The sequence below is a fragment of the Triticum dicoccoides genome, chromosome 1B (assembly GCF_002162155.2).
Source record: "Triticum dicoccoides isolate Atlit2015 ecotype Zavitan chromosome 1B, WEW_v2.0, whole genome shotgun sequence".
Lineage (NCBI taxonomy): Eukaryota > Viridiplantae > Streptophyta > Magnoliopsida > Poales > Poaceae > Triticum > Triticum dicoccoides.
In genome coordinates this window covers 460618052-460645315 of record NC_041381.1, presented here as the reverse complement: position 1 = coordinate 460645315, position 27264 = coordinate 460618052, and the positions used below count along the sequence as shown (strand labels likewise).

The 27264-nt window shown below is 49.5% G+C and overlaps 1 protein-coding gene across 1 annotated transcript; it reads left to right on the top strand.

Moving 5' to 3' along the window:
- Positions 1-1239: 1239 nt before the first annotated feature.
- LOC119341266 (DNA-directed RNA polymerases I and III subunit rpac1-like) lies at positions 1240-6412 on the top strand. Its single transcript, XM_037613151.1, has 9 exons — positions 1240-1499; positions 2124-2309; positions 2418-2547; positions 2626-2703; positions 3327-3508; positions 3730-3825; positions 3917-4010; positions 5798-5908; positions 6029-6412. The coding sequence occupies exons 1-9, from the start codon at positions 1413-1415 to the stop codon at positions 6130-6132; spliced, it is 1068 nt and encodes a 355-aa protein (XP_037469048.1). The 5' UTR covers positions 1240-1412; the 3' UTR covers positions 6133-6412.
- The last annotated feature ends 20852 nt before the right edge of the window (positions 6413-27264 follow it).

The window sequence follows — 27264 nt, the reverse complement described above, 5'->3', positions numbered from 1 at the left end:
AGGAGCAAGTGAAGCACGCTCCTCCTAGCAGTTCAACCATTGCTCAACATGTAAGCAATTTTGCTGTTGTTTCATTGCCATATTTCCATTACTTTGAATATTCTCATCATGTTTATGCATTTGTATGTTTTAGGACGAGATAGCTCAAGAGAGGTACAAACAAAATGGTCAAGTTGAAGGGCAATCCATTTTGCCTCCTATATTGTTTGGATTTGTCGGAAGAGCATGAGAAGTGAAAGATGAGGTATGAGGACGCCAATCCAAAATCTGTGAAGGGCGTCAATTCCTCTTCGAAGGTGGATGACGACGGAGATGATGTTGATGACGAGGAAGAATAACAAAGAGAAGAAGGCGAGATAGGAGGCTATGCAAGAGAGCAAACAACGTCGGCTAGACAAAGAAGATGCTCCAACTTAAGTCAGAGATGGAGTGGAGTAGGCTTCAAATTAAGGGGGATCAGATAAGAGATGCCCGCCTACACGACCAGAATCAGTTCATCACCTTTTGCCTCCGTTTAAAAAAAATCAGTTCAACACGATGTATCCGGGTACAATGGCTCCAGGGCTCAAGAATTTTGAGAGAATGCGCGAGATATCATCATAGATTCAAGAAACCTCGAAGAAGAGCACTATACTCACACCGGAGGAGGAGGGGTTGGTGCAGACTCTAACGGAAGGGCTGGTGCACACAACGACGCGGTGTGATTTTGACATGTCACTGGTTAATATTTTTGTTTTTGCAACTTCTCTAAAACTATATATGTCCATGATTTCTTGATGTGTCAAACATTTATTTTTGGAGAGAATCTAAGTGTTTGAATGAGAAAACGGGAAAAAAATATGGAGGTTGAGATATGATAACACTATGTTTGCGTGTCGTCTCGATAACCTTTATATCCGTATGAATCGCGTTCCATATGCATTATGACGATCGTCACTGTGGCGACTCTGCTGGAGTTGCTTTAGCCCTCTCTATCCAATGACAGCTGCACCCCTCATTTTGCGGTCCAAGAAGTGATTTTTTAACTAAGCGAAATTCGTGAAATAACTAGGATGTATGATGAGGGTACAACAGCCGTTGGATTGAGATTGTATGGTGGATGAGAGGCTAATCCGCTTACAGCAAGGCAATCAGGCGGCACGGGATGCACGGCCCACCAAGACAGCTCTCAGGGCAGCTGACACCGGGGCCCAAGGAGCGAGCGCAGAAGGGTTTTGCTCCCTGTAGAAGAGAAGAACCTTTGCCCCCCCGCCGCCGCCGCGCCCAGCAAGCTTGTATATTCGCTCAGCCTCTCTCTCTCTTCTCCTTACCCAGCCGCCTCGTGCCCTTGTCCTCTCCCGTCTCCGACCGCGCCGCCGCCACTAGGCCACGACCGCCGCCCCCTCCCCCAGCCTCGCTTCGCTCCGGCGGGGATGGAAAACCGCGATGGTTCCTCATTGCCAGACTTTCTTGAGCTCCAGCGCACCCGTGTTCTCTGCAAGGCCGATGCCCCCACTCATGTATCCATCTACTCCCCACCCCGTTCTTTTGCTTCTTTACGTCTTAGTGATTCTCATACACCTATTCTGCCCGTGTGCAGTGTTTTATGCGCTTAAATTGTTTGCGGTGACATTTTTTTTTCCGCAGGAATCATGTCCTCTGTAGTGTAGACTTCTTATTTAATAATAACCTAATTTGCCATAGGAACATAAATCGTTCTCTCTTAGCATCCAATTGGCCAATTAGTATAATATATTGAAAATGAAGGTGATTTTGGTTTTCATCACCGTTTTGATGTGCTATTTTGCTTCTTTTAAAAAGGCTTGAACATGTTCTCTTAAATATCACTGCTTGTTTACTTGTGCTCGGTTTAGATAGAAAAGGTTGGCATGCTGAGGTATTTACTTGGAGGAATTTGGTTGCAAACCAATTTTTTTTTCAGTTTTGCAGTATTTATATGCTGTGTCATAATTGTCCAGTTATACTGGCAAAATGTTGCTACTTTAAGAACAGATTGGGCATTTATGATCTTCATATGATTTCTGAAGCATTTTTTTTTCTGTTTATTGTTATTGAAGGCAGCCATATGATTATATGGATAGCTCGTATCTTAATTTTTATGTTTTCTCTTTATGTTTGAAAAGACAGAGGGGTTTCAATACTCGGGGGCTTTTGCTGCTATGGGAGTTGATACTAGTGTCTCAGTTGAGAAGTTCTGCAAGAACTTTAAAATCGAGATAAATCGACTTACAGATGAGGATATGGAGTTTGATATGATTGGCGTTGATGCATCGATAGCTAATGCTTTCCGGAGAATCCTCATTGCAGAGGTATGCACATTGTTGTCACCATCTCAAAAACCATTTGCTGGGTATTCCAATATGTTTCCTGTTTAACATCTAAGCATTATATATGTATTGTGTAATATTAATTCATAGGTTCCTACAATGGCCATTGAGAAAGTCTTCATGGTTGACAATACATCAGTTATAGCAGATGAGGTCCTTTCACACCGACTAGGCCTTATTCCACTTGATGCTGATCCAAGGCTTTTTGATTATATCTCTGGTCAGTGTCATAAATATCTGTAGTTTCACATTCATAAACGTGGTTGCATCCAGCTTATGCTTTTCCTTTCTTTTGTAGATGATGTCCCAAATGAAAGGAATACTATTGTGTACAAACTGCATGTTTCATGTGAAAAGGGTTCCCAAAGGCTTACAGGTATATATTCTTTGCCTGCAAGCTGGATTCTAGTACAGTTTCCAATCATCTTACCATTTTCTTATTGGGAATTTTGTCCTTCAAATGTATATCATCAACAAATTATTTCGTCGTCTATAATTAGCCTTGGCTTATTCTTCTGTATCATGTCTGTTCATTGCTTTTGAAACTAAATGCATATATGCCTTTTACCTTTTGAATATCTTTTGTACAACCTAAAGCACCTAAGCAAACCTATTTTGCTGATATGTATTAGAACAAAGATTCAAATAGTGGATAGTTGGTTCTTGGTACTGTACCTCTGCTTATGTCCATTCTTGTAACATTGTTTGACTTAGAAGTCATGCAGTGCCCAATCTCATAATCTCTTATCTTAATCAATCATCAATAAGTTACTTTGCTAAATAACTGCATCTTATGTCAATGATTAACTAGACATTTCAGTTTTGTTAGCTTGTTGTTGTTCCTATATACTCCCTCCATTGCAAAATAAGTTTTACTGAAGTTGACACTTATTTTGGGATGGAGGGGTACTATATACTGTTAGCATTATCCAATTTTATTCATGTGATATGATTGGGCTTTAGCAGTATACAGTGTCTTACAGCTTTCCTGGCTCGCAGTTAAGTCTGGTCAATTGGAGTGGTTGCCAGAAGGCAGTCAATTAACTATGGCATCTCCTGCGCAATCTGGGGACAATCAGAGGACCTACACATCCTTTGGTCAAAGCCAACAGAATACCTCTGAAAGGCCTCTCGGTGTGAAGTATAATGACATAACAATTGCCAGGCTTGGGCCAGGACAGGTTATTTTGTTACTAATAGTTATATTATACTTGGTACCTTCATTTAGATGAATAACCTTTTTGTCATGATTTAAATAATCAAGTCTAAGTTTATGTGAGTCAGTGTATGCCTAATAGAATTTTTTGATGCTACTTTAAAGTTCTTTTACGCATTTTCAGGGAGTGCCGTTTGTGTTAATAGTCAATCATCATGTGTTCTAATATTTTTTGTTCTATTTCAGGCTATTGAGCTTGAGGCACATGCTGTTAAGGGAGTGGGGAAAGTTCATGCGAAGTGGTCTCCAGTTGCTACAGCCTGGTACAGGATGCTCCCCGAGGTAAAATTCGTGTTATGGCATTTCCAGTAATTATATGTCGAGTAACTGCAAACTCTTCTTCTCCACTGCTGATTGTTTTGGTATCATGTAGGTTGTTCTTCTCAAAGAAATTAAAAATGGTGATGCAGAGGAGCTAGTGAAAAGATGCCCAGTTAATGTTTTTGACATTGAAGACCTGGGAAAGGGTAACTTGTCTTTGACTTCCTATTTTGAGAGGCTGAGAAGTTTTAGTAGCTGCTGGTGTGCTTGTTTATTTACTGTTGTATCTGAGTAGCAAGGGAGGGGTTTGTCAATCCTAGTAACACAAGGTCTTTTGTGTTTTCTCGAAAAAAAAATCCTAGTAACACCATGTCTACCAGATCATCATTTTGTGATATTGCCTAAATTTTACAAATAAAAAGTCCTAGGCCTAGTTTCATTTCCATTGAAAATGGAAGATCTAATTAACTGCAGTCCTAGGTTTGAGCTTTTTTATACCACCACTACGCTGAAGATGGACACAACCTCCATGACTACTAGATCATTATAGCCACTAGAGTCCTGGCACCGCTAGCTCTACAGAGACAAAAACACAGTACACAAACATTCCATTGTTGCTGCAAATAACCATCACAGCATGTGCAGGGTCTCTCTCAGTTCTTCCAGGGTCACCACATCTCCCTTGAGCATTTCCTTTCCTATGTCTCCCACAGTACACAAACATTCCATTGTTGCTGCAAATAACCATCATAGCATGTGCAGGGTCTCTCAGTTCTTCCAGGATGACCACATCTCCCTTGAGCATTTATTTTCCCATGGCGCCAGCCATATTTCTGTGACCCCATTGACGTTTCCAAAGTCCCAGTAAGTTGTAACGTATAGCCCCAGCACAACAATCTCCTGGCACTTGACCCCATCTCTATCTCTATCATGGTACCTCCATCCGGAAGCAGCAATCCTCAGGAACAGTGAATAATTTCTCGGTTTCCATTCAAATCACATCACTGCTGAAGATATAATATCAATAGGTGTAAGTTTGGAATCACCAAACAGGGACTAGCAATTCAACCATAGTACATACCAGTATCTTCCCAACCAATTCAGAAACTCACTTCCCCATAATTTGGCAATAGCACACTCTGGAAACAGGCAATTAATACTTTGGGATTCGAAGCAGAAAAAAAGAAAGAAGAGCAAGGCACTAACATTTTAGCTATTTTTGGTTGGACAGCATCCGCAAAATTATATGGATTCTAGGTGGCCACGAAAGGTTCTGAAGTGCAGGAATGAACACATGAGTACTCTAATTGCAGAGCAGCAATTGGCTTGACAACAAGTTGTTATGGACTTCTGTCCATGATGGTAAATAGGGGATAATGTTCCAGAAAGACCGTGCTCTGTAATCCAGTGACAGGGCTTGTTCCTGAGGCTTACTGGAGCTTCTGTTTATTAATTGCTTGACTAAAATGGTTACACACTAGTCCTTTATATAGGTCAACTAACTTGGTCCACAATTTCTAGTTCAATTCAACTCCAGAGGTATCTTCTAAAGGTTAACTTCAACTCTGCAGTCCTGAGTTGTCTTTAGTGTCTATAACTCCTGCTATTGTTGGCCTGTCTGACCAGTTCCGGTTTATTTGGATGTTTACGAGCACTTTAGTCCATTTATGTTGGCATTTAACTACGACTCGAGCACCCACTGGACCCTAATTACTTAAGTTTAGATCACTAAGATGGTTGTTTTTGAAGCATTTGTAACTTACCAAATGTCCTCAACATTCATTTTGTACTAGTCAACATGGGAATGAATTGGTTCAAAGTTCAAACAAGTAACTAACAAGGGTCAAGGGATCAAAAGCAATTAGATAATCCGCGTGGCGTCAACATGGAAAGTGTCTTAGTGTTTATAGGTGCCCATATGTTGTGCCTTTATTTTTCCAAGCTGCGTTCTTGCCCGAAGCTTATGTTCACCCCTTATATCTCCACTGTCCAGGGGAGAAGAGAGCAGTTGTTGCAAAGCCAAGAGCATGCACCCTTTGTAGGGAATGTGTCAGACTGGCTGATGATCAAGTAGAGCTACGGCGTGTTAGAGACCACTTCATTTGTAAGTAGCAAATGACCTGTTTATAATGGTTCTGATTTTTTATTTTTTTTTGCGGGGTTTGATTCTTCTAGCCTGCTGCTAATCAGTGTCTTTTTTTGTTGCTTGTTTCTGCTGGTTTAGTTACAATCGAGTCCACCGGAGCTCTACCGCCGGAGGTGCTCTTCACAGAGGCCGTGAAGATCCTTGAGGAGAAGTGCGAGCGAGTGATATCCGAACTTTCCTGAGCCCGACATAAAGTTTTCAGTACTGTTCTGATGCAGTTTTTCTATTGCTATGTTGTGCTGAGGACGAAATCTTAGTGTACTAGTATAGGTTACTGTAAAACTTCTGCATCCAATACTCTGGAGTCACATTCAGCTAATTTATTACCGAGCCGGTATATGCAGCAGTCCTTTCTTCGGCATTTCAAGTGCCCTGAGAGCGAGACTCTCTCCTTTCATTGGAGGAACTTGGAAACTCAGACTGGGCCGTTGGGTCTGGAATTTGGGCTGCTGATTGAATCTAGTATATTTTTGCATGCAAGCACCCTAGGGCTAGTTATTGTAGTACACAAAGCACATGGTTTTTCCTTCTTGTAAAAGCCACGGAATGGTGGGTGGATGACTTGGCCATTAGATTGCAGATCCAATGGCCCGTATTGGAGTTACCAAGTTTTCGCCGAGTGGTATGTTTCCACGAGATACTTTCTCCCTTTCCTCCAATCTATGCTAGCAATCACCTGTCTACGTCGTGCTGGTTCCCATTGTCACCTCCGGCCAGGCAGCCACCATGCTGGGGTGAGACGAGGGGAACCTCGGATCTGGACTCGGTGGATACATGGGGTGCACCTTTGGGGTTAGGGTTTGGGGATTATTCAACGGCGTGACATGCACTTTCTTCTTCAAAAAAAGGTGTGAATCAATAACTTGTGTTCTAAACATGATGCTTGGATGGCACGGTGTGGGGAGAAATGGTACCAATTTTCGATTCGGCGAGTGTGGTTACTAGAAACAAACGTCGAGTCATTTACATGTGAGATTTTATGAATTTTTTTTCTCGAATATGCATGAGTGTGCATATCATGTATTAAAGAAGAAGGGTAAAGATGCCTCCACAGTTACATTACAACGCATTTGCCCATAACGTGCACTCAGATTTTACCTTGTGCATGAGTCTTTCCACCGACGGTGACGCGCCGTCGAACACGATTGCATTACGATGCTTTCATAGCTCCCACAGGACTAGTAGCAAGATAGTATGAATGTCCTTGGCGCTGAGGTAGTTGTCTCCTCTCTTGGCACACAACCACTCCCCAAGCTCATCCTCGTGACTTGGCTCCCAAGCAAGCTTACCCAAAGCTTCTCCAACCGCCGCCCACACTGTTCTGACGAAGACACATGTGAGCGGCACATGGTTTAACGTCTCCGGCTCCTGATCACACAACGGGCAGGCAGAATGGTGCGGAAGGCCTCTCCTCGCTAGTCTATCTGAAGTCCAACACCTGTTTTTCAGGGCCAGCCATGCAAAGAAGCGGCATTGCAATGGTGTCTGGCACTTCCAAGTCAGCTTCGCCGTGGGTACCACCTCCCGACCCCAAAACCTGGCTGCATACGCCGAGCGCACCGAGAACTGCCCACTTGCATCCCAAGTCCAACTGAACTCATCCTGCTCGCCGGACAATGGCTCCCACGCCGCGACCCTCGGCCAAATCTGGAGGAACTGCTGCAGCGCTGCTGCATCTAAGTCCGGGTCGATGTCCATCGCCCACCACCCGTTGGCTGCCACTTGCCCAACCATCCTAGCAGGAGTTCTTGGTGGCTGTGGCGGTGTTTTGAGTGCAGCGCTGCTATACACATGACGTTGTGTGAACGATTTGTAAACGACAACGCAGATCAGCTCGTTCATGCATAACACTAAAGTGAAGCAGAAGGCTGGATTCGTTTTGAGGGCACTGCACGGGACTCCTTGGTGAAAGGCGTGGATACTAAAAAAGCAGCGGAAACGAGCTGGGGAATCGGCAAAGGGCAATGATAAGCACCAAATGAATTCAACTAGGGTCAAAATAAAATCTTTTCCATTGAACTCAAAATGCCCTTTAAAAATGTTCAACATTTCTGGTTTGAGGTGGAAGCATCTACCAAAGATGGTTTACATTTTTGCAGGACATATTTGGGCTTTGAATTAATTCAAACATATTTGAATTGGAGCTATTTAAATGCTATATATATGTTAGGTGCTCCAAAAATGTTGGAAATTGTTACGGGTCACTGGAATAGTTCAGACAGCACCCCTAATTATTTCCAGGATTTTATAAAATGGTTTAGTATTTTACTAAATCAAAACAAAATAGAATAAATAGAAAAACAGAAACAATAAATTCGGCCCAAATTTGGGCCGGTCGCTGCGCGTACGTCCGGTACAACTATTTGTAACCATACGATAAAAGAATTGGCTTCAAAAAAGTCAACCATCAGATAGAAAAATGGGAAAAAGGTGCTGCACACATGCCAGACTGCACACGCGCTGGCCGGCTGCCCGCACTTGCCCTCGGCTTTCCGTTCTTGCCGGTCACCACGGCCGCCACCCTCGCTCCCCGGCCACACGTGCCACCACGCTCGCCTTGGTTGCCTCCGCTCGCCATGGCTACAGCTCCAATATAGGCAGGTCCCAGCGTGTGGCCACCATGCTTGCAACTTCCCCGGCGTCCCCGTCTCCGGCTTGCCGCCATCGACCTGAACTGCCATGTCCAGCAAAAAAATCTAAAGAAACTAAAACCTCCTGTACTTATGCGCCCAAAAAAAAACCTTCGGCACTTGATTGAAGCAAAAAGATTTGCGGGTTCCGGCAAAACATAATGGTGGTTCCAACAAAAATCTATAGCAGCATAAACCTCGAGTACTTGGTTGAAGCAAAATGATTTGGCGGTTCCAGCAAAACTTATTGGTGATTCCAGCAAAACATAATGGTGGTTCCAACAAAAATCTAAAGCAACATAAACCTCGAGTACTTAGTTGAAGCAAAATGTTTTGGCGGTTCCAGCAGAACTTACTGGTGGTTCCATCAAAACTCTGAAAGCACCAAAAACCTTTGGTAAAATGGTTGAAGCAAAAACATTTACAGGTTCTAGCAAAAGATGAATGATGGTTCCAGCAAAAAATCTAAAGCAACAAAAACTTTCGGTAATCGGTTGAAGCAAAAAGATTTGCCGGTTCCAGCAAAATTGAATAATAGTTCCAGCAAAAAATCTAAAGCAACAAAAACTTCCAGCAATCGGTTGAAGTAAAAAGCTAGCCGGTTCCAGCAAATCCTAATAATGGTTCCAGCAAAAATCTCAGCAGAAGCAGCAAAAACTTAGTAGCAGCAACAACACACCGCAGCTTGCATTCCCGAAGATGCAAACAACAGTAGGACCGGGGGGCTCCGGTTCCAGCACGCGACGCAGCCGGTAGCAGCACCGGATCTTGCTGGTTCCAGCATCCTGACGCAGCCCCGCTGCAGCTTTGGTCGACCTTGCGGCATGTCGCAGCATGGCCATCGGAGGTCCAGCAACTCCCGATGCGCGTCATAGCACGGGCGCCCCAGCGCTCCCAGCACCTCCAGCCGCCCCGAGGGGTCCGCGGCACTGCGGGAGAGGCCGGCAACAGCGCGGCGCACTCACTATGCGTCACGGGGATGGGCGGAGTTGGGATCGGAGATGGCTCGCTAGCCACGACGAGGGAGGAGGTTGGCCGGGCGTAGCAACAAAAATCGATGGCAGAGAATTAGTGGGCTAGCTCGTGGCGAATTGACGAGAGAGAGATAGATGTTTCGAGAGGAGATAAAGAGATAAGGTAGGGAGAGAACCTGTGTAGGGGCCACAACGTGCGTGCCGTATTTTCTGGCTTCTTTATGTACGACACGAGTGTGTGCGCGGGTGGCGTCCGGCGCAACGTTTCGCCGGCGCACCGGACACAAGCATTTACCATCGGCAAAGTGGTCGGCAGCTATACCTCAAGCTATAGCAACACGAATCTGCTTTCCATTGTAGAACACAACGGCGACGCATAGATATGTCCGTGTCTACAACACGTTCTTACCTTGTCGCTGGTCGGTGAAAGTGGTAGCAATATCAGCAGATTTTACCGCCCGGTTGACATTTTTTACATTCCATATCGTATCTGATCTTCGTGGAAGAAGGCATGCAGATCTTGAAATTGACCGCAGTAATTTGTATTCCTTCCGTCTGAAAATACTTGTCATCAAAAAGGATAAAAAGAGATGTATCTAGAACTAATTTATTCCTTTCATCTGGAAATACTTATCATCAAAATGGATAAAAAAAGATGTATCTAGAACTAATTAGTTCTAGATACATCTCTTTTTATCCTTTTTGATGACAAGTATTTTCAGACGGAAGAAGTACAACATATTTAGTTCCGTACGGATAGTCGTGTTGAGATTCTCTTTGCATCATATAGCAGCCGGGCTACACAGAAAAGCAAAAGAAGGCCATTTGCGTCGTCTCAAATGTATAATATTTCCTTTGGCACAAACATTTGTAAAGAAATCAACAACAAAATCACATACTGGTTGTATACTTACTTTTTTTTTGCGGGAGGTTGTATAATTACTTAATCCAACACATAATTTGATCCCATTTATTCCTGGATTGCTGTAACCGCCTGGAAGACGTTGGGAGAGCGATTCAAGACTATATTCTATTTTAAGAACCCAAGCTAGCTATGTGCTCGATTGTTAGGCCTTTCAGGCTGCGTTCGGTCCGGAGGAAAACTCAAAGGAATCTGATCCTGTGCTATTTTCTACCTTTGGTGCGTTCGGAGTGAAGGAAAAATGAGCAGTAAAACTTTGGAATGTCTCGATTCCTGTGTGATTCCTACAGATTTCACAGGAAAAGAAACATCCAGTCAGACCTCTTGTTTATCGCGGTTGGCCGAGGCAGCACACTGGTTCTGACGTCTAATCCAATAAAATATTCATTATATGGCATGGAGTGTGAGAGAGTCAAGTCTGCAGCCAAATAAAAAACACCCAAGATAGAGGTCACAACTGAGGTGATGTGCAGCTTCTTTTGATCACCGCCGAACGGTTCACTCCTGACTATTTCTCTGTTTAAAATTCCTCAGTTTCATATGTGCTTGTTTTCCCTATTCCTTTACATTTTTTTGTTCCCATGTTTTCTGATCCTGCAAACCGAACAGAGCCTCACTATGTGCTCGCAGCCAGGTACATTGAGATTTGACGTCGACTCTGTTTTATCACCGGTCACACAACGTGCAAGATTAGGCATCGACTTTAGCTCGGTCCCACATACACATAAACTAGCAATATGGAAGAACGGCAGTGCATTCGAGGCTACTTCGTGTGACAAAGGACGGCAGCGCGCTTAGTTTATTCGCTCAACGAATTTGGCATCAGAGCACGAAGATGCATCGATGTCCAGAATTTTTTATTTGACACCATCTGGACAACGTAGGGCACCGATGTCAAATGTTTAGAAAGGAAATTTGACACCTTTTTTGCGTACATAGTGGAGGGCCTCATGGAGGCCCTGCTTCTGGCACCTTGATTTTCTTCGCTCAACACATTAACCATCCAAATCGGTCGGCATCAGCAGCCAGCCAGAGATCGAAGCATTTGCATTGAACCTCTCGATCGATCGGTACTCATGGAGAGGAGCATGCCGAACAACTCGCCGGCTCCGCCAGGTGAAGTGGCGAACTGATTGTCGATGCACACATCAAACTCTTAATCAACTTGCTGCTGCCAACACATTTCTCTTCGGCCGTATTACCGCCGACTACCCTATGACGGGTGATCGTTCGGACGAGAAGCAGGGTGCGGATAGGAAGAAGAAGACGAAGAATGGATGGTGCGTGCATTACATACATGAATTGCGAATGGATCGATTTCTCTAAATTAATTTATTAGTCGGCCTCTATTTAAAAAGCTTTTCAATGGTTTTGGGATGGCCGTTTTGGCTTCAAGGAGCATATGCTCCTGGCGAACAACAAATAAAAAATAAATAGTACATAAAAGAAAATCTGTTTTTTGTTGTAGATGTTCATGTTAGTGTAACAAGCGAGGTTGACGTGAATCAACCTGTGGTTGGATGGTTAGAGGGACCGTGGTATTTCTAGCCCACCAGGAGACGCTCCCGTCGACGACGAGGTGCCTATGTGACTTTGTAAATTTTAAGATTGCAGGCCGGCTCTGTCTCTCGGAGGTGCTCATTGGGGTAGGGTGTGCGTGTGTCTTCATAGAGATGAGTGTATGCACGTATGTATGAGCGCTTGCGTCTGTACTGATGTTAAAAGAACAAGCGAGATTGACAATTTTCATACGAAACAGATAGTGGTGCTTGGTCGGTGAAAACAAAACAAAATTAAGTGTAACATTTGGAGGTAACATTTGTTGTTCTATTTTTTTTTTCACATGTCAAAATGTTTAAGTTTTTTTTTTAAAAATTTGCAGGTAGTATTTGGATGTGACAATGAACACATCTTTCTAATTTTTTTTAACATTGGCAAAATATATTTTTGGCACGCAGGATCATATGCTCCATAGAGCCAAATTGGATTTCCGCTTCTGATGCTTCTTGTTTGATCTCAGCATCGCTACGCTCAGCTGCTGTTGGCTTTGTCAGCTGTGGTGCGACTGATGGAAGAACGGGGGCTGCAGATTCGATGGTTTGAGGAGATGGTACATTTGGTTTGAGGAGATGATACATTCCTTGAGAACGAAGACATGACGGGAAGTGACTAGCTTTAAATTAATAAAGCCCACATCACATGCATATCTTAAGATTTACGATATTGTTTTTTCTTTTGCTACCTCGAGGAGGTGAGATGTGCTGATCGTGCGAAGTCGTTGATGGTCTCATGTGGTGATGTTTCTTTTGGTAGCTTGGCAATGTTGGTTATACCAAAGTAATGCTACATCTGCAAAAGGTTAGTTATTTTTTTACAAGCAAGCTGATGTGAAGAATTATGATTGGTAATAGGGGGACGAAGGGGGCCACCCCAGTTGAATTCCTGGGGGCGCCTACAAAGAATCTACAAATGTTTTACTTAATTTTTCAAATAAATTCTCTTTTGTGAAATTGTTTAACCTTCATTGGAGAACAAAAGATTTGGGTATCTTTGGCCGGTGATTTTTACCCCGACTTGAGGGTTTTCCTGTTTTTTTTCTCGAACGCACACGAGCGTGCATACTATATATTGAAAAAGGGAAAGGGGGGGAGCCCCTCCACACTGGGAGTTACATGAAGTTACATTACATGAAACCCAACTCCACCACAAAAACAACATACACTTCTACTCTCTCATACTCTCCCACCTAGCCACATCTCTAAAGAGAGCTTCCACGTCTCCCTTGATAAGTCCCGCCTCCTTTCAAGCCCGACATTCCTTGTCAATGGTTTGCAACAAGACTCGCAAGGATGGCGAGGCACCATCAAAACCGATGGCATTCCTGTGCTTCCAAAGCTCCCATATGACAAGGAGGATGATCGTCCTCATTTTCTTCATGCTCTGGCTCGTGCCATTCTTCATCGCACACCATTCCACCAATGTTGTTTCGCTTGTCGGTATCCAATCTGGCTTGTCCAGAGTCATACAGAAAACAGCCCAAACCTCCCTAGCCATGACGCAATTTAGCAGAACTAGTACAAATGCCCGTGCGTTGCAACGGGCAATAAAATTAATAGAACATGCTCCATTTGTCATTCCGCAATATTTATTATATACAATTTTGACGAATGTCAGAAATAATGTAATCCTGAGTATCGCTTTTTAGTCCATGAAGTGCGAATGTGAAGAGGCCTCCATAACATTGTTCGTCACGATGTATTTCAACTCCGCATTTTCATCCGATGACGACGTAGTAATGCAAGGAATAGTCTTTCATTTATTTATTTTAATTTATTGGAATAATATGTTTTTTAAGGATTTTTTTGTAATTTTTTAGAAAATTATTTGAAATTTTTAAATAATTTTTAATTTCAAATAATTTTCTAAAATGGTATCAGTTTTTATGGCTAACATGTTTTATTTTGATAATTATATTTCATAGCAAACATGTCTTGCAACGGGAGAATAAAAATTGACGTGCTTCGCTACGAAGCAAACACCAATTATAACTAATCAGGTTGGAAATGTAGAGGATAAATATGATAATGAGAAAAAAATGATGGATCAATTAATAATTGGATTCTTTGGGACGCTAGTTTGAAACTTGCGACGTTAATCCTAGACAACTAATCGGGTGAACAACGTTATCTTTAGATTACCATATTGATAATAAAAATTATTGTACATGTAGTGCTTATTTTGAGTTACCAACATCACACAATAAAAATATGGTATACTTCTTTCAACGTCCAGGCATGCATGCTTCTGTCATGTGTGCTAACCGTGAAGTCCTTGTGGTATAGATGTTCTAATAACTTCCGACTATGTTGCGACATATGCAGGTTCTTCATTGCAATTGAATCTTTATTTAGTTTGTTGCGCCTCAGTACATAGTTAGATGCAATTTGCTCTATTCTAGCTTTTTTTACTCCATGTTTGCATATTCCTGCCTTTCTCGTGCGCAAGTTTTTTTTGCCTTTTGTGCTGCTCCATATTTGCATATTTTCCTCCCTTGTGTTTTTTTTTGCAATTATGTTGTATCTTTAATTCTTATATTTTGCTGATAGGCTTCAGGATGCCTTTTTAGTTTTTTCTGTTTGTATTCATTTGTCATCCGTGTGTACCGTTCTCTATCTCTTTTCCTTCTTTGTTCCTTAGCACCCATGACTGGGGATTACTACCCAAATTGATTTATGCAGGTTTTCTGTAATGTAGGAATCTGGCACCTCCTCTTGGATGGAGGGCCTCGGCTCCCCGGGGCGATGCGGCTTGGGCGGTAGGCTGCGCCGGCGGGCCCTGGTGGGCAGCCTCCCACAGTGTGCGGGCGGCGTGGAGGCTGCAGACGAAGGTGTTGTGGCGGCTCCTCGCAGTCCGTCATTGCTCCCTGAAGAAGCTCCGCCCCACACCGATCTGCCCCGATCCGTGACGGAGTCGGCCCCTAGTGGCTGCTGTCGTCGTTCCTTGGTGCTGGCTGGACGGATCTGGCGAGTGGGTGTGGTTCTGGGGTAAACCTCTGGCCGGCGCGGTGGCCTCCTCGAAGTCAACGCCTTTCGCGCCGATCCCCTTCCTGGAGGCTTTGGGGGTGGATCCTCTCCCTCCCGCCTCCTCCTCGAGCTATGGCGAAAGCTAATGTTCCTCCGATCTGGGCATCGACGACATCGTGGTGTTGTGCTCCTTCTTGAAGGGGGTGGCTGGGAACTGCTCTTGGTGCCGGGGCTGCTGGTGGCGTGGTGGCGTTTAGTGATGGCCTGCCTTTCTTGCTGCATCCTGCTTGGCTTCGCCTGATGCTATCTGATGCCTCTTCGGTCTTCTTCATGGTGATGTACCTTCGCTCGACAACTCACGTTCGGTGCTTCGCACCGCCGCTGCCGGTGAGGGTGCTCGCTTGGTTGGTCATCCGTGTTCGTGGGTACGCTCCTCCTACTTCGCCTATGGCAGCTCGGTCACCTTGTGTTGGGTTCTTGTGGGAGCCACTCTGTCGATCGCCGGTGTGGCACCCATCGAGCCTTGGTGAAAGGGTAGTGGCCCTTTGCGACGGCGGAGCCAACTCAAGTGTTGCCCAAGTTTGGTATGTGGATGCAGCCGGCGCTCGACGGTTGCACGGTGGTGCCTGGCTTTCGTCTCCTTAGTTGGCTAGTTGGTGTGGGTGTAGTGTTGTGTTGGTCATTGGCATCGCCGCATAGTGCTTTGGCCCTATGGTGCTGCCGCTGTGTTGTCTACCTTGTGTTATGTATCCTTCTTTCCGCCTTACTTGTTTCGACTCCTTGTAATTTTGTGCCTCGGTAATCCTGACCAGCTGATGGCTTTGTTAATTCAAAGTTGGGCTAAATTTGAGCTTTTCTCGGACTCAGGCAACGCCTTTTCTCTAAAAAAAGGATATGACAACTTCTGTAATTATCTTTGTTTAAGAAAGTAAGCTAGTTCACTAAAGTAGGTTATTTTTGTTTACGGAGTATATTCTTTTGTTTAAATAGTATTTTGTACTGTGGTATCCGAAAACATAGTGTCTTTTAAGCATGAGTGAGTTAATAAATGACCGTGCATGTGTAGCTAGTGTCAATTTATTTTAGATGAGTCATATTGAACCATAAAAGGAAAACTGATTTGAAGAACAAACATACTCCCTCCGTTTCAAAATAGATGACTCAATTTTGTACTAAAGTTAGTACAAAGTTGAGTTATCTATTTTGGAACGGAGGGAGTATATATGTGCACATCCTTGTAATGCACTCGGAGATTTTTAAAGGTCAACAACATGCGCGCTAGCTAACACGCGTCAGGTGACTTTCAGAAAGAAATAACACATGTCATGTGATTTAGAAGAAACCAGACTCAAGCATCGTCGCAGCTTATCTCCTCAGTTTTGCTGGCTGTCCCCAAGTTATGTCCATATCCCAACCCCACGACCTCCCGGGACACGCCGCCGCTACCGCCTGCCGCCCCACGACCGCCGCTGCCGCCCGCCGCCCACCGCGGTTGGGATCCGGCCCCCCAGCTTGACGAACGCGCTGGGATCCTTCCTTCCGCGCGTCCCCCGCACGCAGCCGAACCCCCCGCTCCATCGGCCATGGCGCGGGCACACACCCGCTCGCCATGGTGGGCTCTTCTCCAGAGGAGCTGGCTCCGGCCCGCTAGAGGCCGCCATTGAGGTCAGCTCTGTCTTTCCTCCCCCGCTCGAGGCCGCCGTCGCTCCATCTCCAGCACCGACGGCCAACTCTGTTTCTCCTCCTAGCTGGAACCCCTTTCTGTTAGGCTGCAGGCTGACATCTCTATTTTCTTCTGAATGCAGGCTGCAGCAGTCTCAGTTTTCTTCAGATCCTCCTAGATATGGGCACACAAATGCTTCAGATCGGCTCTCTCTGCCCTCCCGCTCAGGGGGCTGCAGTAGCTTGTCCAGTGTGGCGCGGAGGCCGGCGGCGACGACCTCGTGGCTCTTGGCGACGCCAAGCCACGCCCGGTCCTCTGCCATCATCTGTCGGAGCCTCTCCTCCAGTTCGCCGTTGCGGTAGCGCGCGCACTCCAGTTCAACCACTACGGCCTGAAGCCGCCCCGCCGCAGCGTGCTCCACACCAGCCAACACCGCCCTCGCGTGTCGCCGGCTCGCCGCAACGCCTTGGTCCGCCGCGCCCTCCAACGCCCGTCGCTACGCCTTGGTCCGCGCGCTACAACGCCCGCCGCGACGCCTCGCCCCATTCCTGGGCTCGGGCGACGCGGACGCGCGCCGCGACGCATCCCCCTGCCTTGGCTTATTCGGCGTCGACGCCGGCGGCAAGCGGCGGGGCGTACTTGGCGGTTCAGTGGAGGCAGGCAATGGATAAGTGGTGGAGGTGGCCAGTGGTGGCAGGTTTTTTTTGCAAAAAACGAAACGTTATCCAGATTTAAGTAGGACCGCGGGTTAATTTCTAAGAAACAGGGGGACTTGTTTGCAAAACGACCAACGATGGACGACCAGAAGCGATCGCTGGTTTATTAGTAGGGAAAGATATGTCCAATGATCTCCTCATGCTGGGCGCAAAAAGGGCAAGTGTCGTGGTGATCAAGGCCATGACAGGCCAGCCGGTCCACCGTCCAGCATCTACCTTGATCTGCAAGCCAGGTGAAGAAACTACGGAGTCCTGGATGACCACATGAAGACAACAGTCGGCGAGACTTCACGGCCCCAAAAATTAGCCTGATAGGCAGAACTGCAGGAGTATCTACCATTCGGTTCCCAGGCCCAGCTAATCTCATCGATGGCTTCCGGAATCAGAGTCACCCGATTGACCTACGCCCATAGCTGCAGGTATTCCTGCAGTGCCTCCGCAGAAAGTTCAGGACCGACGTCCCTAGCCCAGCCAGCAGCAGTCAGGGCCTGATTCACCGTTCTAGAGCACCTTGCAGATCGGCCCACAGACGCGTAGACGTGCGGCGCGATCTCCTGTAGCCGGAAGCCACCGATCTTCCCAGAAAAGGGTGTGCATTCCGTTCCCGGCGGTGGAGCACATGGCCGCCGCGCATAGCGCCCTCGCTTTCTCTGGGACATGGATGTCAAATTCTGCCCAAGGCCTGGATGTATCCGTTCGCTGCAGCCAAGGCCATCGCGCCTGCATAGCGATGTTGATCCAGCTTAAGTTTGGGACGCCCAAGTCCCCAACCCACTTTGGCGTGCAAAGCTTGTCCCACGCGACCATACATTGGCCCCCATTGGCTCTGTCCTTGGCGCACCATAACAAGCCTCTGCAGATTTTGGTCATTGTTGAGATCACTTTCTGAGGGATGTTGAGGGCCATCATTGCGTGGATCAGGATAGCATAGAGAACAGATTTGACAAGCAGTAATCGACCACTTTTTGGCATGCTGGCCGCCCGTCATCTCGAAAGCCTCTTAGCAAGACAGTCCATGATGCTCATAAGCTGTGCTGCCGTCTGTTTTCTGATCGTGAGGGGTAGACCAAAATATTTGCACGGGTATGAATCGATCGGACATCCTAGCGTGGCAGTCACCCGCTGCATGGTTTGCTCGTCGCACCTGCATGGTTTCCCTGTTGAAACCACGTGTTCACATGTTGATGTTATTACTCAGTTCAAAGTGGTTATGCTCAGGAAGGCAAGGTGGCGACGACTCCCTGAAGATGGAATAAGATTTTCCCCGCCTTGCCCCCGTCTCGGCAGTGCATCTAGCGTCGTCGGGGAGCATGACGAGGTATGTCTCCGGTGATTCTCGTGGGATTCGCTCGGTGTTTGTCTCCGGTGAATCTGTTTGGAACCGGTATGTGTTCGTGTGTGTACATGTTTTTTTTCGAAAAGGGGGACTCCCCGGCCTCTGCATCAGAACGATGCATACGACCACATTAATAGATAAATAAAGAGGTTCAACAAGGTCTTATAGTCTGAAAACAAAATAACGGCAAGCTCACAAAGAGCCACAACGTCAAAAACAAAAGGCGCAAAAGCCACAACCGGCTGGCATAACAAAGATAGGTAAACTAATCGCCTATCCTATTACATGACCACCATCCAAACCGGTTGAAGATATCCCGCGCTACCATCTTCCACCGGACAGATCCAGTAACCAAACGCTCCCTGCCTCCGTCGGAGTGAGTAAGGACCACATACGGATCAGTGCAGTAGCTCGGAATAAAACCTGCAAAAAATGAATATTTGTTATTCTGTTAAAAGCCAAATCATTTCTGCAGTTCCAAATTGCCCACAACAAAGCACATACTCCTACGCGAATGTGTCTAGCTGTTTCGGACTCTATCCCAACAAGCCACGTTCCAAATAACGTACTGACTGAATTCGGAGGAGTAATGTTAAAGGCAATATGCACCGTGTGCCACAACACTCTCGCCAACGGGCAGTCAAAGAAGAGGTGCTTGATAGTTTCGTCCCGATCACAAGAACTACACCTAGTAGATCCTGTCCAGTTGCGCTTAATCAAATTATCCTTTGTTTAAATGACTTGTTTATGTACAAACCACATAAACACTTTAATTTTCAAAGGAACTTTGACTTTCCAAACATCTTTGAAACTAGGAATAGCACTAGAGTTAATGACATCGATATACATCGACTTAACTGTGAACTCTTCAGACCTAGTAAGCTTCTAACACAACTGATCGGGCTGATGAGATAGCTGAACCTCCATCAGTCTACTCACCAAATAAAGCCATGCTTCCCACCGGTCGCCAACAAGCGCCCTCCTAAACTGAATATTAAGGGGAATGGACTGCATAATCGTTGCAACAAGAGCATCATGTCGTTGAACAATACGATACAGGGACGAATACTGAAGCGCCAACGGTGTTTCACCAAGCCAAGTGTCCTCCCAGAAGCGAGTACATGTTGGATTCTTTCAACCTACGCTTTTTTTTAGAACATAGACGTCAGAGACGTCCGGCTTTAAATTAATAAAGCCCACAAAACTTAGGCAGAGTAGCACAACCACCGAACAAAACAACATAAACTAACACGACAGTTAAGAGGATAGGCCGCTAAATGAGCGCAAAGTTGCGTTACAAGGCGGAGAACGGCCAAAAAGCAGCGAGCACGCAGGCTCGGAAGGTACTAAGACCAAAAGGGGGTTGCCCATCCCTATGCGGCAACCAGTTGAGCAGGCGACGGAGCTCGAGCCTCGGAGTAGACGGCGTGGAGACGACAGATAGCTTGGCGGTGGAGATCAGAGTCCTGTTGTCTTCCCAGCGATGCCCATTGCTGCAAGAAAATGATGCATTTGAAGATAACGTCAGCGGGATGCGAGGGGAACACCCCCTCAATAGTAAACTTGTTACGGGTATTCCAAATAGCCCATAGCATAGCCGCCGCACAAGTCCAGATGACCCTACGAGACGCGCCTTGAAACCCAGATAAGGAAGACACGAGCTCAGGTCGGGAGCGTGGATCCCAATCCACTCCCGCGGCCTCCCGGACCGCGCTCCAAGCGAAACGAGCCAGGGAGCAAAGGAAGAAGGTGTGGTCAGCATCTTCCGGGGCCCCACATAGCGCACAGGGGCCAGAGGCGGGGCCGTTGCGTTTAGCGAGGTTAATAGAGGTAGGAAGGCGATCTTGACAAAGTTGCCAAAGGAAGACCTTAATTTTGAGCGGGATCTTTGCCTTCCAAAGCCCCGTGGCCGCCGACGGGATCTGACCATGGCATAGCTCTCTGTACATGGATTTGACAGAGAATTTGCCGGAGCTCGCAAGTCTCCACGAGATCAGGTCCGCGGATTCCGACAATCGGACGTCCGCAAGTAGCGCCAGAAGGCGGTCCCAATCTGCCAACTCCGGCCCGATTAGCTCACGTCTGAAGTTAATACAGGGGGGGAGGTGCTAAGAGCCGAGGCAACCCGTTGCTCGGGTTCGACCGCTAAGGAGTATAGTTGTCGAAACTCCGCCCATAATGGGCGCTGGCCAATCCAATGATCAAGCCAGAGACGCGTAGAGCGTCCGTTGTTAACCGCAAACTTTGCGCCCCTGGCAAAGAGGGGTTTAAGGGATTGAATGGAATTCCAGAAAGGACACCCACTGGGAGCCGCGTCAAAAAATCCCCTCGCGGGAAATATTTTGCCCGGAGGAGGTCGATCCAGAGGCCAGTCTCACCCTGAGTCATTTTCCAGATCCACTTGCACATTAGTGCGATGTTCATCAACTTGGAGTTGATGATCCCAAGACCCCCCTGGGTTTTGGGACGACACACGGCTTGCCATTTAACCATATGGTATTTTCGTTTCAATCCCGCTCCTTCCCAAAAGAAACGGGACCGCGGTGTGTCAAACTTAGAGTGTACCCCGTCCGCCAGCAAGAACAGACCCATGGAAAACATGGGCAAAGATGAGAGGCTGGTGTTGGTAAGGATTAGTCTTGCCCTGAAGACATAAAACGGCCCCTCCACGGGCAAACCCTATTCGCCACCTTGGAGGAGAGGGGCTCCCAGTCAGCGATTGTACACTTCTTTGCCGCTATTGGGAGCCCGAGGTAAGTAAACGGGAACTGGCCTAGTTTGCAGTTAAGCAGGTTGGCGACCCGTTGACTTTCTGTCGCGTCCATCCCTATGGACACCACCTCACTTTTGTGGAAGTTAATTTTTAGTCCCGACATGAGTTCGAAGCACAACAGTACAGCTTTGACCGAAGCGATACTATGTGTGTCGGGCTCGAAAAGAAGAAGAGTGTCATCCGCGTATTGCAAGTGGGACACTCCTCCCGGGATTAGGTTGTCCACGACACCCCTAATGTGGCCGGCTAGACGAGCCCTGTCTAGCATGGCGCCTAAAGCGTCCGCCACGAAGTTAAAAAGCAACGGCGACGCTGGGTCCTCTTGACGCAGCCCGCGCTTGTTGCGAAAGAAGTTCCCTACTTCTCCGTTCACCTCGATCGCCGTTTGGCCTCCTGAGACCAACTGCATCATGCAGTGAACCCAAACCGACGAGAAACCTCGGTCCAGGAGTACCTGTCGGAGGAACTCCCAGTTCACGCGGTCGTACGCCTTCTCAAAATCGAGTTTGAGGAGAATCGCTGGCTGTCGAGCGCGCTTAAGGGAGTGGATAATTTCTTGAAGAACCAGCGGCCCCTCCAAGATGTTACGGCCCCGAATGAACGCGGACTGGGTTCTACTAATAATGCGGTGGACTATCGGAGACATGCGAGTAGAACAAGCCTTAGCACAAATTTTAAACGGGACGTTAATTAAGGCAATAGGACGAAAAAGTCTAATGTGATCCGCACCCAGGACCTTGGGGATCAAAGAAAGAACCCCAAAGTTCAGGCGGGAAATGTCTACCGTACCGCGCATAAAACCGTTGCACACGTCAAAAATGGGGTTTTTGAGCACTTGCCAAAACCGCTTGAACATCGCCACCGGCCACCCATCCGGCCCCGGAGCAGTGTCAGATTTCATACCCAGCGTCGCCTTGTCAATCTCCTCAGGGAGGAAGGCTAAGCTCAGGTTCTCGTTTTCCTCGTCCGTGACCCGCAACGCAGGGTCCCACACATCCTCCCTCAGGCGAGCCCTGGATTCCTCCCTGGAGCCCATGAGTTGGATGTAGAACTCGTAGATGTGCCGGACGATATCCTGTTGCCGCAGTATGAGCCCCTGCTCCGATTGAAGACGAAGGATAGCGCACTTATGGCGTCGGCCATTTGCGTATGCGTGGAAGTATTTTGTGTTCGCGTCGCCCTTGAGCGTCCACTTTATTCCACCGCGCCTACGCCAGTACTCTTCCTCGGCCCTGAGGAGGGATTCGACTTGGGCCTCAAGCGCGTAGCGCTGGGCCCAGTCCTGCGCGGAAAAGATGTGCAGATCTGCCGCTGCGTCTAGCTGGGCTAGCTCCTCGGTCAGGCGCACCCTTAACAACTTATCCGCACAACCCTGATTAGCTCCCCACCCTTTGAGAGCCGCTCGCATACCCGCCCCTGCGGCAATCCAGAACTCCATGGGGCCGCGTACGCGCCCGATGCGAGCGACGCAATTCGCCCACTTCGAAAGGAAGGTTTGCTCGAAGTCCGGAGACTCCAGCCATGCTGTTTCGAAGAAGAAACGCGGGCTGCGTTTAAGCCTTTCCTCCCCCGAGGAAAGGATGAGGGGGACGTGGTCCGACCTGATCCTAGTTTCTGCGTGTAGAGAGCACAGGGGGAACAGCACCTCCCACTCCGAGGACATAAAAACCCTGTCCAAGACCGAACGCACCGGCGTAAGCTGTTTGTTGGTCCAGGTATATCGAGCCCCCACGCGGGCCACTTTCCTAAGGGCCATGGAAGCAATAGCATTATTAAACATGGCCACCCTTGACCAGTTAATAATACCGTTGTTCTTGTCCGCTCTCGAGCGGATCAAGTTGAAGTCACCCCCCACCAGCAGAGGAAGGTTGCTCACGCCAACAGCCATCACCTTTGTCTGAAGCTCTTCCAAGAACTCCAGCGAGAGCGAGTGATTGGCCGGGCCATACACGGCAATCACCACCCACTCCTGAAGAGTGGCGCGGTGCCGCACGTGAGCCGACAGGAAGAAGCGGCCGGCATCCCAAGCCACCACTTCAAGGCAGACTAGGTTAACTCCTAGCAGCAAACCCCCGGAGTGTCCTACCGCAGGCACCCAGTGCCAGACGAAACGCTCCAACGGGTCAACCGCAAGTAAGTCCCGGTGGTTGAAATCGGCCTTGATAGTCTCTTGCAATCCGACCACGTCGATTTCCTCGTTCCTAATGAACTCTCTTAACTGGGTCCGCCTCCCAGCGTGGCCGAAGCCTCGGATGTTCTAGAAGATGAAACGCATTAGATGATGCAATTTCGTAGACGGATACCGCGAGCGGTAACCGCTTTGGCCACGCGCCGTGTCTTGGCAGGACGACGGTTGGAGGAGGACGGTGCAGCCCCTGCTACTTGGTCCTCCTGATCGGGCCGCACACCTGGCACCAGAGAAGCCCCTGCTTCACTTGCTGCAGGCGCAGCGCGGGCCTGCGCTGCCTTAGCAAGCGCAGCCTGCGCGATTTCCTTCGCACGAATGAGAGACAGCACCTCTTGCGCTTCCCCCGCGTCAGCCATCGCGACGCCACTATCCGCTAAGATACCCCCCCAAGCACTCATCTGGATAATCTTCAAAAATCGTAAAGCGGGGCATAGGGTTACCTTCGATTTCGAGGTTCTTCTGCGCCTGGAGGAGCTGGGCCCGTTGGAGGGACGGCATGTTGCCCTTGGCGCCCTTCGGACGGGAGCTCGTCCTCTCTTGAGTCGCCGGGGATGCCACCGCCTTGGACCGCCTGGCCGTGGGGATGGGCGCCACCTTGGCCACCTCCACCCGAAGAGCGTCCGGAGGTGGGGGGGAGATGACCGATGGGGTGTCCCCTGCCGGCCCCCCTGGAGAGGCCAGTGCCATCACCACCGGCCTCTGGACCGGCACGCTCGCACGGACCGCGGGGGTGCCCGCTGGCGCCACCACAGGTGGTTTGCGGCCCGCCGTCTTCTTCTGAAGCTTCAACACGCCGCCGCCACTGCCGGTCACCACCTTGGGAGGGCTTGCCGCAGCCCCTGACGCGTCCACCAGCGCAACCACCGGGGAGACCAGCATCGAGCGGCCCTCCGAGTCGCAGGACGCCGAGACGCCCTTGTCGATGTCGAGGCTCATGGTCATGTTGGATCCATACTGGTTGAAACCCGTCTCGTTGCTGCCCACCACCACTTGGCACACCTCCTGATCCTGAGCCGCGCCCGCCGCCGGAGGCGCAGCCTGCCCATCCTTATCCTTGAGGCCCAGTTTGTCCCAAGTAGCCGCGTCGATGGAGTCATCCCCCGTGCTCATGTCCTGGTCCTTGTCCTTGTCCTTGTCCTTGTCTTCCTGGCCCTTGTCGTGGTCAGTTGGCGGAGGGGGAGGGGGGGTTGGAGCCGCGCCCTGCAAAGCGCCCGCCTCTGCCTCAAGGCGGAAGGTGTATCCCTCACTGTTGAACCAGATCTGCACGTATCCCTTGAGCTTGGCCGGGGCATGACACGCGAAACGCATCCGCACCGGACCCAGGCCAGACAACGACGCCAGATCCACCTCCATCGGGCGCCCAATCATCACAGTGGCGGCCATGAGACGGTCCACGTGGCGGTGCTTGGGTGGCACGCCCCACAGCTTGACCCAGGTGTTCGGCATGAGCTCGGCCGTGGGCTCCTCCGGACGTGCCTCCTTGATGTCCGCCATGATGTCGTGGAGGGAGAAGTAGAGCTTGCCGCTGCGGGTTGCCATCCTTAGCATGGCCTTGTCGGGGAAGACGACCGAGAACTGGTCGGCTCCGACGGTCGAGACTTGCCAGTCCCACTCCCCTTCAAAGAGGTGAGGGAGTTCCGCCTCCAGGATGGGGATGGAAAGCTTGCCCGGCGCCGCCGAAATGATCGCCGTATCCGAGACGAGAGGGGCACGGACCTCCTCCCCCTCCGTGTCCACGAAAGGGAGGCAGAAGAAGCCTTCGCCCGGAATAGCGTTGCCCATGATCTGCAGCGCCAGGGGCCTCCCCCTCGTGGGACAGTAGGCAGACGCATGTCCTTCCTCGTGGCAGACGACACACAGGGGTTTGAAGGAGCACATGTTCTGGTAGTGCCCCACCCTGCCGCACTTGAAACACTCCGGCCCGTCGGCCTCTTCCACGGGGATCGGGGTGTCCGCCGATCCCTTAGAAGCCTCGGGGCCAGCCGCCAACAGCAGCGGCGTCGAGCCGCCCCCTTTATGCTTCGGCTTCTTGGCCTGCGGAACCCCGGCCCGCTCGCCGCCCGGAGGGAGCTGGGACTCCTTCCGCTTGAGCTCCTTCTTCTGCTCAAGCCCCCGCCGCCGGTACTCCTCCTTCTTCCTCTTCTTTCGCTCGCGCTCCTCGTCCTTCTTCCGCTCCTGCTCAGCAATCCACCATGGAGGCGGCGGCCCCCAGCCCCCATCCTCCGCTGGAGACGCTGGCACCTTGGCGAGCGCCTTCGCCCGCAGATCCTTTTCACGCTAGCGCTCCGCCGCCGGGATCGGAGGTGACATGGGGGGCTTGTCACTCCGGCGGGATCCCATCCGCACCGCAGTGGCGTATGAGTACGAAAGGGGAGGAGGAGGGGCGGATCGGTGCAGACGACGAGCGAGATGCCCGAAGCGCCGCACCTGCGAGGGAGAGGCAGGAAACCCTAGCGATAGATCTAGGGTTCCTTTCGGCACCCACATCCACCTATTAATAGGAGGAGACGGCCTCGGCTTCTCCGTCACGCTGGGCCCGGGCCGAGGCGCAGGCTCACAACCAGCCACTCGGCCTGATTGGACTGGCCCCGACTCAGTGGGGAGCCCCTGCCCCCCTCCCGGCCCAGTCAAGGTGGAGAGCGACACTGAGCCCACCGGCCCCACAGGCGCTGAAGCCTGCTGGCCCAACGCAGGGCCCCCCAGCCCACCCCCTGGCAGGCTGGGCCAGTCACTTTGGCCCAACACCGGAACAGGCCCAGCCATCGGTGCCCCGGAAACCCTAGCCAGGTTCCGTGCAGCCCCTGCCCGGCCAGCCCCGCCGCCGCCGTCGCCAGCCCCTGCCGGCTCCGGCGGGCACGTAAGAGCCCGAGGGGGCTCCGCCAGCACCAGATCCCGGCGGTCCGCCTCCGGGATGACGCACGAGCGGCCTTCTAGGCCTGCATCCACCCCCTTTGGCGGGCACCAGATCCGCGCCGCCAGGCGGCGGCCTCCCTGCCCTCCGGGAGCAAAAGCACGCCGCCGACCAGCCACGAAGGAGCCCCCAAGCTCCTCCGCGCGGGCGATGAAATCACCCACCGAGCACCCAGCCTTGGGCCTCGACGAACCACCGGAACTACCTAAACTCACCTGAGAACCTACCTCGTCGGCGTCGATGTCGGAGTCAATCCCCTCTAGCACCCAGAACCGGCTGCCGGAGAAGGACGGAGCAGGGGGCCGCCCCTCTGGCAGCGCGCGCCCCCGCGGCCACCCCGCGGCAGGCCGCACCACCGTCCAGCCGACCGCCTCCGCCGCGGCGCTCGCTGCGTCTCCCTTCGTGTCGCGCGGCCCAGACGCGTCGCCCTCCGCGTCGCCCTCCACACCGCCCGACTCGAACGCCATCCGCTCTCTTCTTCAGCGACAAATGTTGTTTCGATGTGCCTGTCCTTTGGGCCTTAGCAAGACGACTTCTCGACTGTCTGCTACAACAAGATTTGCTGGCTTCAGTGAGGGAAGGGCGACGATGACAGCACGCCTTCTACTTGTTGGTGGTCTATGAGTATAGATGTAATTTATATTACTTCCTGTGTTCTTTGTACCGTCATAATGTTTG